This window comes from Salvelinus sp. IW2-2015, linkage group LG36, assembly GCF_002910315.2.
Source record: "Salvelinus sp. IW2-2015 linkage group LG36, ASM291031v2, whole genome shotgun sequence".
NCBI lineage: Eukaryota > Metazoa > Chordata > Actinopteri > Salmoniformes > Salmonidae > Salvelinus > Salvelinus sp. IW2-2015.
The window spans coordinates 23,657,841-23,672,237 of NC_036875.1; the positions used below are offsets into that span (position 1 = coordinate 23,657,841).

Consider the following 14,397-nt stretch of genomic DNA (forward strand, 5'->3'; position numbering starts at 1 on the left):
AAGTAGCCACCCTTTGCCTTGATGACAGCTTTGCACACTCTTGGCTTTCTCTCAACCAGCATCATAAGGTAGTCACCTGGAATGCATTTCAATTAACAGGCGTGCCTTGTTAATTTGTTAAATTTGTGGAATTTCTTTCCTTCACAATACAACTGATTGAGCCAATCAGTTGTATTGTGACAAGGTAGGGGTGGTATACAGAATATAGCCCTATTTGGTAAAAGACCAAGTCCATATTATAGCAAGAAGAGCTCAAATAAGTTAAGAGAAATGACAGTCCATCATTACTTTAAGACATGAAGGTCAGTCAATACGGAAAATTTCAAGAACTTTGAACGTTTCTTCAAGTGCAGTCGCAAAAACCATCAAGCGCTATGATAAAACTGGCTCTCATGAGGACCGCCACAGGAAAGGAAGACCCAGAGTTACCTCTGCCTCAGAAATTGCAGCCCAAATAAATGCTTCACAGAGTTCAAGCAACAGACACATCTCAACATCAACTGTTCAGAGGAGACTGCGTGAATCAGGCCTTCATGGTCGATTTGCTGCAAAGAAGCCACTACTAAAGGACACCAATAAAAAGAAGAGACTTTCTTGGGCCAAGCAACACGAGCAATAAACATTAGACCGGTGGAAATCTGTCCTTTGGTCTGATGAGTTCAAATTGGAGATTTTGGAGAGACAGTTTCGTCATAGTGCTTGATGGTTTTTGCGACTGCATCCGGAAGAAACGTTAAACGTTATTGACATTTTCCAGACTGACTGACCTTCATGTCGTTATGTTTATTTGAGCTGTTCTTGCCATAATATGGACTTGGCATTTTACCAAATAGGGCTATCTTCTGTATACCACTCCTACCATGTCACAACACAACTGATTGGCTCAAGCGCATTAAGAAGGAAAGCACACCTGTTAATTGAAATGCATTGCAGGTGACTACCTCATGAAGCTGGTTGAGAGAATGCCAACAGTGTGCAAAACTGTCATCAAGGCAAAGGGTGACTACTTAACTTTTTTGGTTACTACATGATTCTATATGTGTTATTTCATAGTTTTGATGTCTTCGCTATTATTCTACAATGTAGAAAATAGTAAAAGTAAAGAAAATCCCTTGAATGAGTAGGTGTGTCCAAACTTTTGATTGATACTGCATATATATATTTTTAAATGTAGTGGGGTAAAAGTTATAAGTAGTAAAGTACAGATACCCCCAAAAATGACTTAAGTAGAACTTTAAAGATTTTTTCTTAGATTCTTTACACCACTGTATCTGCATGATGTCTATGTGGACTTGTGTTTGTATTCTGTTTGTATATCTATTGCTGGCAGCACCTTCTCACTAAGGCAACTTCCAGGTATGTGTAAATGTACTTGGCGAATAAAGGTGATTCTGATGTCATGCAAACAAAAGATAAGGAGAGAATGGGGTGACAAACTGTCTCACAAATGTTCTGGTGCATGCTGTGTTTGCATGCATGCATACCCATGTAATAATGTGTAGCAGTTGTTACTTAGTACCCCTGTGGGGACCGGGTTGGTGTGTGTGTGTGTGTACGTGTACGTGTGTGTTTCCGAGGCTAGCTTTGATGCCCGTTTGGACAGGGTTCCTTTTCATGAGACCCCAACCCGTGAGTCAGTTCAACGAGACACCAGTGCCTGGAGAGGGGAAGTCTAACAGAACTACAGCACAGAGCTACTCAACCGCATCTGCACAGTGCCTATAGCCATGTTATACGCAACACACGCAAACACACATTGACGCCAGCATGCAAGTAATGTAAGCTCACACACACCTGTACACGTACACATGCACGTACACACGCTTGGTTGGGCTTGGACAGGGGTCCCACATTGGCCTGCACCACAGGATACAAATATTGTCCAGAATAGCTTCAACACTACTTGGCATGTTTCACCAGCAATAAGAAACACTGTCCAAAACTGGGATTAGTTTCACTTGTGTTCATCACAATAGTACATTGGCTAAGCAGTTGGCAGGTTGACTGTATAATAGTGTGTGAACGTGAGAGAGGGGGAGAAGGAGAGAGAGAGACGACAGACTGATTGATTGATTGATTGACATACAGATGATTAGCTTGATTTCTGATTGACAGGCAGCTGTGTGAGATGATATGTTTGGTGCAGGAGAGCAGTATAAAAGCAGCCATCTCAGCCCTCTGTTAGTATGTGCTAGTTTCCATCCAAACCAGCTTTACCCTTAACACAGCAGACAGCACTAAAATGGGTGAGAGTTTGTGAACAGTCTTAAATTATTTTGAGTGTTCCAGACTGGGTCCCATTTTGACTTTGTCTTTATGCTAGAGAAACTACTGTAGTTCTCATTTGAGTAAGAAAAGCATTGTCTGACTACAATACTTTGCTTGTTGAAGTGTTTGTGTGGCTTATCTGTGGTGTTGCAGCTGAGAAGATACTGATCGTGTACGCCCACCAGAGTGCTGGGTCGTTTAATGCTGCAGCCAAAGACGCGGCTGTGAAAGTTCTGACATCGCAGGGCTGTAAGGTGGAGGTGTCTGACCTCTATGCCATGAAGTTCAAAGCCTCTGCTACTGCTGATGTCACTGGTAAGTCTGAACCCTAAGTTTCTTAATTTACAGTAGTGAATGATCATGTGTTTTTTAATCTTTTTTTTAACCTTGACTGGTTCTGTCCCTCTTTCCCAGGGGAGGTGAAGGATGCTGAACACTTCCAGTACAGAGAGGAGACTCACTGCTGACATCACTGAGGAACACCGCAAACTCTCTGAAGCGGCGGTTGTCGTATTCCAGGTAAGCTCTCCAGCAGTACTGTTAAATGTCGTAAGAAAATTGGCTTTGGCCTATTAAGTGTAGAACCTTCAGCTCTTACAATGACTGCTTTACTTTTTGGCTGGTGGTTGAAATGCACCCATTCCAGGTTGACTAGTGTCTGCCATTTTCTGTCCCAGTTCCCCATGTACTGGTTCACTGTTCCTGCCATCATGAAGGGCTGGATGGACCGGGTCCTCACACTGGGGTTTGCATACACCTCAGAGAAGCGGTACAGCCAGGGCATCTTCAAGGTAAGGGAGACGATCGCACRTAGTCGCTGTTAAACTTCAAATAGTTGCTCCTATTCTTTGGTCCCTCTATCATTCACCTGGTTGTTTCCCTGTCTTCCTCCAGGACAAGAAAGCCATGCTGTCTTTCACCACTGGATCTCATGAGTCCATGTTCAGTGCCAATGGCATCAATGGAGACATGAATGTCACCCTGTGGCCACTGCAGGTATGTTAGGCTTGGCTGACACTACCGGCATGTTGACTGCTGTAGCATAATGTTATCCCCACTTGACATCTGCTTTTATTACAAGCATTTCAATTCCAGATTGGCAAGTGATCATTTCAATGATGGGAGGATTGCTTCATTGGACAATTCATGTTTATTCACCTTGAGCATGTTTACTAACCAGTTAATTATCTTCCCCTGTAGAATGGCATCCTGCACTACTKTGGCTTCCAGGTTCTGGCTCCTCAGATCTTCTGGGCTCCACCCCACATCCCATCTGAGGCTTGCTGCAGTATGTTGGAGGCATGGCGCACACRGCTGGAAGGGCTTCTGGGAGAAACTCCGCTCTCCTTCACCCCCTCAGACAGCTTTGATGGTGGGCGGGGCTTCCAGCTTAAAGAGGATATCCAGGAGAAGCATGCAGCCAAAAAGTTCAGCCTGACTGTTGGAACCCACCTGGGCAAGCCCCTCCCACCCAACAGCCAGATCAAAGCTGGGGTGTGAAGGATTCTGGGWTAATGTCCTGCTCTTCTGTACCTGGGTAGTTGACTTAACAACCTTTCTCATGATGGCAAATTAATAACTTAAATTGGGTAGCTTGTGATATTACTAAAAGCTTCAATCATGAGTGAAGTCATGCATCATTTTGTTGTCTTAATGTTGAACCTGATGTTACAACTGTCCACTGGTGTGACTGTTCTCATTAAGGTTGTGAAGGCACCTAATTAATAAAATTCCCTTCACCTGCTCTTGTAGTTCTTAGTTTATTTCAAGGAACAATAGTCCCAAGTCTACTCAAATTTCCAAATAGTTGCGATTTTGTTCACTACAGTAATGTCCACTTGGTGTGACACAATTCTGTTTGAATTACTCAAGCATTTGGGCACTACTGTGCAGGGGAGGGTTCTCTTGCAATGATGTACAGAAGACATTGCTGGTGCACAGCCTGGTAAGCTTTATTAGAAACATATTTAGCAAAGTATTGCACTCTGTCAGTGRAAAAGGGTCCGTTTCTTAGCCCTTAGAGTAAACTATTACTTTTTAAATTACCATGTAGCCTGAGATTTCCAACAGGGACAATGAGATGTATAAATAATTATTGGTATGCTGTACCAGAGCAAATGGCTGTCACWCTGGGGAATGGAAGCCATTAACTTATGAGGCCCTTTTAGACTTCAAATTGTGGGGGTTGCATACACATTTAGCAGGTGTAGCGAAATGMTTGTTCCTGGCAGTACAGTATCTCACAATGCACACCTGAAAAGCTAAAATGGAATGTCATTCTTGGAATACTTTTTCTACATTGTAAAAACAAAAACCCTTGAATGAGTAGGTAACTTTTGACTGGTATTGTATGTGTACATTTATTTTATGCAATGTGACCGGTCTAGTCAGCTTGTAAGAAACACCTACCTCATCCATTGAAGCAGCAGGCATGTCATTTTCCACTCCCTACTCTGGGAGGGAGTGAAATAACAATACGGGTCCCTTTAATTGTAATGTGTACTTTAACTTTAAATCTGTTAATGAGGATCCATTACTGATATTTAGAACTGATTGGAAGYATTTTTTCAGTTGTCAAACTTAAAGCAGCATCAATGATTGCAAGTGTTTTRTCCATCGGGGTGATAATGTCATATGTGTGACGCTGATAAAAAGAAAAATGCGTTGTCTTGGACAAAATGCTAAAATTGTTATGCATGAGGCAGGTGACATAAGCGCATTGCTTTTTTTTCTAGGTTAACAGAAATGACATTCTTACACAACTTAAAACTTCTCTAGGGTAGGGGGCAGCATTCAAAATGTTGGATGAAAAGCATGCCCAAATTAAACTGCCTGCTTCTCGGGCCCAGAAGATGTAATATGCATATAACTGGTAGATTTGGATAGAAAACACTMAAGTTTCCAAAACTGTTAAGATAGTGTCTGTGAGTATAACAGAACTGATTTGGCAGGTGAAAACCTGAATAAAATCCATTTGGGAAGTTTTTTTGTTTGTGGTTTTGTAGTTTTCTATTCAATGCCATTACAGTATCCATTGACAGTATCAAATTGCAGTTCCTATGCCTTCCACTAGATGTCATCAGTCTTTAGAAATTGTTTCAGGCTTGTATTCTGATAAATGAGGAAGTARGTCTGAATGAGTGGACCCTAAAGTGTCACAGAGCTTTTTCATGCGTGCGTGCCTTTCTTGTTTACCTTTCATATTGATGACGTTATTGTCCAGTTGAAATATTATCGATTATTTAGGCTAAAAACAACCTGAGGATTGAATATAAACATCGTTTGACATGTTTCTATGAACTTTRYGGATACAATTTRGATTTTTCTGTCTGCCTGTTTTGACTGCGTTTGAGCCTGTGGATTACTGAAGAAAACAYGCGAACAAAACTGAGGTTTTTGGATATAAAGAGACTTTATYGAACAAAAGGAACATTTATTGAGTAAATGAATGTCTGCTGAGTGCAACCATATGAAGATCATCAAAGGTAAGGGATTAATTTTATCTCTATTTCTGACTTGTGTAACTCTTCTACTTGGCTGGTTACTGTTTGTAATGATTTGTCTGCTGGTCTATGTTCTCAAATAATCGTAAGGTATGCTTTCGCCGTAAAGCATTTTTTAAATCTGACACCGTGGTTKGATTCACAAGAAGTTMATCTTTAAACCTATGTCAAATAGGTTTTGTTTTCTGAATTTTTATAATGAGTATTTCTGTATTTGAATATGGCRCCCAGCAGTTTCACTGGCTGTTGAAGAGGTGGGACGCTAACGTCTCACGTACCCAAGAGAGGTTTTAATGGCAAGACACTTGGTTCACATACAAGGACATGTTTTTCAATTGAAATGCAAGTGTTTGATTTCCTGGAATAATAGTTWCAGAAGTAACTAATGAATAAAAATRTATATTTGAGAATCATGTGTCACACTAGAGGACAAGTTCAAGGGACTAAGCATTACATGGTTCATTAAATTCATTATCTTAAGATTTAATGTGGCCATATAACATTGAGTTGTTTAGATAGTTGCAATAAACTATGATTTTTCTTGATTTTTAGAATAAACTATTTGTTTTGGCGATATGGCAACTATCCACATGCTGTTAATGCTCTTAATMACAAGTAAATAACTTATTGGTTTCCTTAGAAATGGTGTTCTCAACAAGTCAGTGGTTTATTCACTTAATCAACAGTTATGGTAGTAAATGGCTTTAACTGTAGAGGGTGCTGACCCTCTACAACCTTTGATTATTTGAACCTGCTGGTCATCTATGAACATCTTGAAGAACCATCTGGCCTTAATTGCCATGTACTCTTATAATCTCCACCCGGCACAGCCAGAAGAGGACTGGCCACCCCTCAGAGCCTGGTTCTTCTCTAGGTTCCTGCCTTTCTATGGAGTTTTTCCTAGCCACTGTGCTTCTACATCTGCATTGCTTGCTGCTTGCTGTTTTAGGTGACATCTGTTTTGATGTAAAAAAACACATTCTAAATACATTTGATTGAACTTAAGTTGCTTAATTGGTTACTTTCTATAAAGGAACAGGGCGAGACCCAGATGGTTCACGTCTCTTATATTTATTAGTATCCAAGGGGGAGGCAAGAGAATGGTTATGGACAGGCAAAAGATCATAACTAGGTCAGAGTCCAGGAGGTACGGAGTGACCGGCAGGCTCGATCAGGCCAGGCAGTATGGTCAGGCCAGGCAGTATGGTCAGGCAGGCAGTATGGTCAGGCAGGCAGTATGGTCAGGCCAGGCAGTATGGTCAGGCCAGGCAGTATGGTCAGGGCAGGCAGGCAGGTTCAGAGTCAAGTGTCAAAACCAGGAGGACTAGCCCAAAAAACAACAACTGCAAACCAGGATCAAGCAGGAGCCCAGCGTAACACGCTGGWTGACTTGACCAAACTGGCACAGGCAAATAAATWCCCAGGGGATAATGGGGAAGATGGGTGACACCTGGAGAGGGTGGAGACAAGCACAAGGACAGGTGAAACAGATCAGGGTGTGACATTTTGAGTAATTTCAACTTTCACGATAATAGTTTCCGACTCATTCAGGTGTTTAGTTTAGGGAAGGGTAAGTTGGGCCACCCTTGTTTCTAGGAAAGAGTGTTCTATACATCCGTTGGTGTCTCTATAAGCTTCAAACAAAGTCCTAATCCTAGAATGAAAGTGCATCCTTGTAGCTGTGTGGGCTAATATTGTGAACATGTTTGAGCCAATGGCCATGAGGTAARTTGAGTCAATGGTTGAGCCAATAAAAATATGAGCAAATGGGCAGGGCCTTTCCTATGTTAAGTTTCTTTTAAAATACAAACTGTTAGCCTGTGTTAAAAGATGCTTTCAATGATTAAAATACAAAGTGATTGTGCTGAATTGGGTTTGGGAAATAAAGATGGACATGGTTTTAAAAAGATAATGGTAATATTTAATTCAGTACAGAAATGTGTAGGTCGGCTTAACTTACCCTGTCCTGCGGCTGAACTGACCCCATACCCAGAGTAAGTTGTTGTGCCAAAATAGCAAGCTGTGTTTTCAAAACTGCAATGTTTACATGAATTCTGATTTATTTCCAGGGACACACAACAATATATGTAGATATCTTTGTTAGAGTAYTATATTCCTCCCGAGGTCTATTTAAAATGTTGGAACCAATTAGGTCAATTACTTTGACGATTAACACCGCCATTCACAAAGRTTTATTTGGAAGGGATGTAAATACAGCACAAATGTAGCTTTAATTTAATAAGAACGCTAAGGACACCACCCAGTGCTGTCACTATCACCCCCTATCTTTGATTAACACAGATATTAAACTATTTTCAGATTCTGTTGTCTCGTTACTTACCTAAATTGATACATCTGGACAAAAGCGGGTTTGTTCAAAAACTATTATCCTCAGATAACCTCTGTCRTGTATTACTTATTGTATATGMTTCATCAGAAACCAAWGTTTCTTASGCAGTTCTATCTCTCAATGTAAAAAAAGCTTCTGATAGATTAGAATGGTCATAGCTTTGGTCAGTTTTTGAACATATGGGACCTTTGCTCCAATTTCATATGGTTAAAATACTATATGCCAATCCCTCAGCCATAGCAATAACAGGCAATACCTGCTCTGTTCTGTTCATTATAACAAGAAAGTAGCCAGCAAGGTGCTATTTTTGTCTTTGGGGCCCCTGCCCCAGGCAATTCGACAATCAAAAGAAATGACAGCAATATCTCAATTTTACTTCTCATGTCATCTCATTATATGCCGACGATGTCTTTATCTAGACAACGTATCTCAAGCCCTCCCAAAAGATTGTAAACAAATTCAGTTCCATCTTAAGTTATAAAATATTTCAAACAAAATCAGCCTTACTGCCTCAAGACCCCGATGCAGGACTCCATTTCTACTCTCTACAATCATTTCCATTTGAAATATTTGGGAATAGATATATTTWCTTCCTTAGATAAAACCATTGCCAGAAACTTTAACAGAACGCCCAAATCAATTCAATTCGACCTCAGTGGATGGACTAATTTCCCAGTTACTTTAACCGGCAGAATATCTATCGTAAAAATGAATATATTGCCACAGCTGAATTTGTGTAGTTCAATGCTTCTCTTGTCTCCCCCCTCTGGCTCTGCAAAGGGGGAAGGACGTAGGAGGACTATCCGTGCCAGACTTGCAAAGGGGGAAGGACGTAGGAGGACTATCCGTGCCAGACTTGCAAAGGGGGAAGGACGTAGGAGGACTATCCGTGCCAAACTTGCAAAGGGGGAAGGACGTAGGAGGACTATCCGTGCCAAACTTGCAAAGGGGGAAGGACTTAGGAGGACTATCCGTGCCAAACTTGCAAAGGGGGAAGGACGTAGGAGGACTATCCGTGCCAAACTTTTAATTGTATTTCCAAGCACTAGCATTTCTTCCCATCCTAAATTGGTTTACAAATTATTCTTCCACCCCCTGGCTGAGTATGGAAAGAAATATGGTGTCTCCTACTGCCCTGGAAGATGTGGTCTTTACTGATATATTCCTTAAATAATATAAATGACACTTTGGTCCTATTATTGCTCACACAATTTCTGTTTGGGCACAAACTTGAAAAACAATGCATGCCCATACTCCAATATTTCACAATAACGCCTTGCGATCTGGAGGGCAGCCTTTTGCATACCCCAATGGTCCAMATGTGGAATCTGTACCCTTAGCGATATTATGGACAGTAATGGTTTGAGAACATTCCAAGATTTAAAAGACACATACTCAATACCAGGCAACTGCTTTTTTCTATATTTACAACTTAGGTCAGCTATCCCTGCCCACAGGGAAGGGGTGGGGTTTTCTCTGGTTGCCGGGAGGGGGAGGCTGGATTTATGTACTTTTGAAGATTAAAAAAAAATGYTAAACTTAACCCACTCTCCCCTAGTTTACCTATCTTGAATGGTAACTCCTGGGTTTAGGCTCACTAATTTGCTATGGGCACAAAAGCAGCCGCATTACATTCAGTTCTGTTGAATCTACATCATGCCATCTGGCCTTTAGTAGTTCAAGTCTGTCAGTTCATACCCTCCCCACAAAGACATGCTGGTGACCTTTATGCAGTTTCCCACTGTGCAGCAGCTTGAGGCCTCAGACCTTTCTCCCTCTCTCCTAGAGAATAGGCTTTTGTTTGGGTCGACAGGAAAAGSGGCCTGTACCCTGCCACTCCAAGCCATCAGCCTCTAGACTGAGAGAGGAAATGGATCCATGCAGTCAGATGTAGACTGAAGTCTGACATGTAGGAGCTAAAAGAATGCTTTCTACAGGCAAGATCTCACCAGGTTGCATGGTGCTTTGTTTACATCAGCACTACAAGCTATTGCATTGTGTTATGAAACTTCTCTGCTTCTGTTCATTCCAGTTCAGGCTTTTTGCAGCTATCAAAATCATTTCAAACTGTTCAGTGATCCTGAATGTACCTTAGCGACCTGGTATCTGTGGCTGCTTGGTGTGTGATAAGACTCTCTGTTCGATGGTTCCCATGTGGTGTTTGGAGCCAGTGGGAGCACTCTCGTTTTGGCTGAACGCACCCCTTGCCACACGCCCTCTGAACGCACCCCTTGCCACACGCCCCTCTGTGGTTCACCACACGGCAGAGGCACACTGGGAACATGGTTAGAATGCTTGGAGTTCACTGGGACGGCTGTTACAGAATACAGGAAGCAAAACCGCACAGCTAAAGGGTCAAGGGGTAGTTGATGCGTTTTACAGTGTTTATGTGAGGGAGAGTATAGTTATGACGTAGGGCCAGGAGTTTTTCCTGAACTTATAATTGAGGTTTCTGACATCTAACATTCGCCAAGTCAAGAGCAGAAATAGTTGAAGGGTCAGGGTATGTTTGTATAGAGAAATCCTGGTCTCCAGTCCTGTGCCCATTCTGCTCTGGGTTGTGACTAGATGGAGTGCAGCTATGATCAGAAGTGATTTTCGTAGCAGGTTAGGAGAGCATTTTAGCTAACCCTAACCKTAACTATTTTCCTAACCTCAACCGAATGCTCCTAACCTACTATGTTAGTTCTCCTAACCTGCTGCGTAAGTTCTCCTAACCTGCCACGAAAAAGTTCCCGTATACTACCTAGTCAAAACCCCTGCTCTGCTATTGTCCTCCTTGGTTCTCCCACACTTTAAGGAAGGCCATTCTCCACACAATCAATGGGAGGAAGTGGGCACTCTCTTCCCAGGCCCAGAGCCCGGCTGTCCGGAAGAGCAGATCTGGATCTCTCAGGGAGCCAAAATACGCACATCCATTGAGAAAAACCTTTCTGGCACAGTGTTTGAAGCTGGACAGACAGGTGTGAAACACACACACAAACCAACATATGTTTTTAAAGGTACTGGTTAAAAATATCCGATATAATCCAAGAGTAACTAAGACTTGCATAATGTAAGGGGAAAAGTAGGCACCAAAACTGACTCAAATGACATTAGACCACTTACAATGAGCCAATTCACTGAATTAAATGGACATGACACTTTTAAGATCAGTTACTATATTATATTACCAGTTCGAAAGACTTTGAATAATATGACATTGAATTTTTACAACCCAAAGGCTGCCTAGGTATCAGGGGAGAGGTTTGAATGTCTGTTTATTAGATAATGCAGTGGTGAGCCATTGAAGTGTGCTGTGATTGATCTGTTTTCCTCTAGCCACGGGGTGTTTTGACGGGGCAGTAAACGAGTCTCTGTTTGAGTCAGACGTGACAGGGTTAACGATGGGTCAGTCACTAAAAACGATGACCCACAGCAGGGTACGAGGAGAGAGACAGAGGGTGAGAGAAATGGAGAAAAATAGAGTGAGGGAGAGAGATTCCACTGTGCACAGACGTCAATTCAACRTCTATTCCACGTTGGTTCAAGGTAATTTCATTGAAATGACGTGGAAACAGCGTTGATTCAACCAGCGTGTGCCCAGTGGGATGAGGTGGAAAGGGAGAGAGGGGGAGAGTTTGGGAAAAGGAGAAAGTTTGGGAGGAGGGGTATAGAAAAAGTGAGGGAGAGAAAGTGAGAGATAGTGAGAAATGGAGGAGAAGAGGTGTAGACTGAAGGAGATTTATATGACCCATGTGTTATCCTTTCACGCTGTCAGAACACACATTAAAAAACAATCAATTACCTCCTGAGAATGAAAACGGGGGTCCAACGTGTGTGTGCGTGCCTGCAATGTGTGTACAGTGTGTTAGGGGAGAGTGAGACAGGGTTCAGAACAGAGCAGCTGGATTGAGATTGACAGGCAGGAAAAGTGTGTAATCAACCACCAATGTCTACCTGCCCTCCTGCCACAACCCCCCCCCCTTCCCCCTCCACACAGGAGAGGGGTACAGCATGAATATCCCCTCCCCCTCCACACACCTCAAAACTAACAGTATGTCCTTTGTATGGTACCTTGTCATTATGGAACCAAGGAATTCAGTCAGTCTGAGTCCAATCCCCCTCCTGATGGACCAATCATAGCTCCCAACTTCACTTCCTCCATTAGTCTACATAGCAGTGTACTCCCTCCTAAAGCACTTATAGACTTAACTACGTTTTGACTTCCACCCTTAGTCTTTGTTATTTAGAGCAATTCTAACACAGCGCCTTTTGATCGAAGCGCAGCATGTTGAGAGCTAAACCTACATACAGACAGAGAGGACACACAGTATGCCTCTCATCAGTTGTGGAAGGGACTGTACTGTAGGTTAATTACATGCTGTAGTCATTAGCTATGTCCCACCTCTGACCCACACTCTACTGTGGTGAATGSAGACACACGCCTCCCGCCAGCCCTAGACACATTTTAGTCTGCCAGATTTACTGGCATCTGCTCTAAGAGAGACGGTTCTATCGACTTATTTTCCTCCTGTCRCACATTGAGTGTGTGTTAGCCCCAGAGAACAGTCAGAAAGATCCTGTAAGGCGGTGGGCAAATACACACATTATGACCTCAGCTCTTAAGGTGAATGTTGCATTTAACTCAGTCAGCCATCAGGAATTCTCAACCACCAGCTGGAGAGGAACACGGCAACAAATAAGCTGTGTTGAATCACTAAAGTGCTCTATTTGAAATGGTTTGAATTGAGGAAACATAACCCTAAGGGAGAAAATATCACAACAAACAAACACCAGCTCCTTCCTTCCTCTCTTTCCTCCACTTACTGGACTCCACGTCTTTCATCCTTTTATTTTTCCTCTACTTCTGCTTCCACTGTGAAAATATCCTCTCTCTGTAGTAGGAGTGTACAGGAAGCCATTTTCACTGAAAACAGTGGGACTTCCTACACACCTTCTGGTCATTACAGTGTGTTTAAGGTTAAATGGCCCAGGATTCCTTAGGGAATGAACTGTATTTTATCCTCTAAGGACTCMAACAATCTCAGGACAGACCCCAGACAGATCCTTTATACCATGGATTAAGATCGATACAGCTCAGAGCACACTCACATGGTGAGGCCTCCATCCCGGCTCTAATAAATGCCTCCACATCAGCCTGCATGGTCCTCCATTCCGGCTCTGATGAATAGAGTGCCAGGCACWAACAGGCTGACATGAGACAGTGACGGGCTGTTTCATATTTAATGGTAGAGTGTGAGTGCGACTGGGAGGCTCAGAGCAGCCTTGGTGGTTAGGGGTGTCAGAGCATGTTTGGAGTGACAGGGTTAAGACTGGAGTCAGCCATTAGAATCCTCTCTAAAGCCCCTCCTATGCTGTAATGAGAAGCAGATCTCGTCAGCCCCCTACCACACTACCTACAGCAGAGCCTGGGGACTGATGGGAGAAACAGGCACAACTGCACACTCTCTCTCTCCCTCTATGTCTCTGTCACTCTCTCGCTTTCTCTGTCTCTGTGCCTGTCTCTCTCTCCCTCTGTCCTCTGTACCCCCCCCCCCCCCCCCCCCCGCCCCCCCCCCCCCCCGCCCCCCCCCTGCCCCCCCCCCACTCTCATCTCCCGCCTCTCTCCCTCTATGTCCTGTCACTCTCTCGGCTTTCTCTGTCTCTGTGCCTGTCTCTCTGTCTCTCTCTCTCTCTCTCTGTGCCTCTCTCTCTCTCTCTCTCTGTCTCTCTCTCTCGCTGTCTCTCTCTCTCTGTGCCTGTCTCTCTCTGTCTCTCTCTGTCTCTCTCTCTCTGTGTCTGTCTGTCTGTCTCTCTCTCTCTCTCTCTCTCTGCTCTCTCTCTCTCTCTCTCTCTCTCTCTCTCTCCCGTCGCCTCTCCTCTCTCTCTCTTGTGCTGTCTCTCTCTCTCTCTCTCTCTGTCTCTCTCTCTTACATATGTAGCTTTGCTGATGCATATCACCACATAGTATAAAACTACAAAACACTACATCATCCGTCATATCCCTTGTCTGTGAGTAATGGGTGCACACAGTGATATTACTGTATTTACAATGTAACATAAGTTAAGCACTTGGTCATAAACAAGCCCTGAGGGAGGAATGGAGAGAACAGAGAGCGGGAGGATGGATGAATGGGAGTGTTAGCACTCCTATCCCTCAGCTAGGAGCTCTAGGCGCACAAGGCTCAACTCCAGATGGCGGTTGGGTTGCCACATCCTGGCCGTAATCGCCCCGTAGCGCTGTGTTCACCCTTGTGGACCATCGGAGGGTAAAACCACGAATGGGAACCACCT

General features: G+C 43.2%; 1 protein-coding gene across 1 annotated transcript; it reads left to right on the forward strand.

Moving 5' to 3' along the window:
* The first annotated feature begins 2,169 nt into the window (after positions 1-2,169).
* On the forward strand, positions 2,170-4,012 carry LOC111959830 (NAD(P)H dehydrogenase [quinone] 1-like). The gene is given in 7 exon segments (XM_023981637.1): positions 2,170-2,246; positions 2,392-2,583; positions 2,683-2,713; positions 2,715-2,787; positions 2,946-3,059; positions 3,163-3,264; positions 3,469-4,012. Coding segments are annotated over 7 exon segments (816 nt in total). The 5' UTR covers positions 2,170-2,242; the 3' UTR covers positions 3,769-4,012.
* Positions 4,013-14,397: the final 10,385 nt, after the last annotated feature.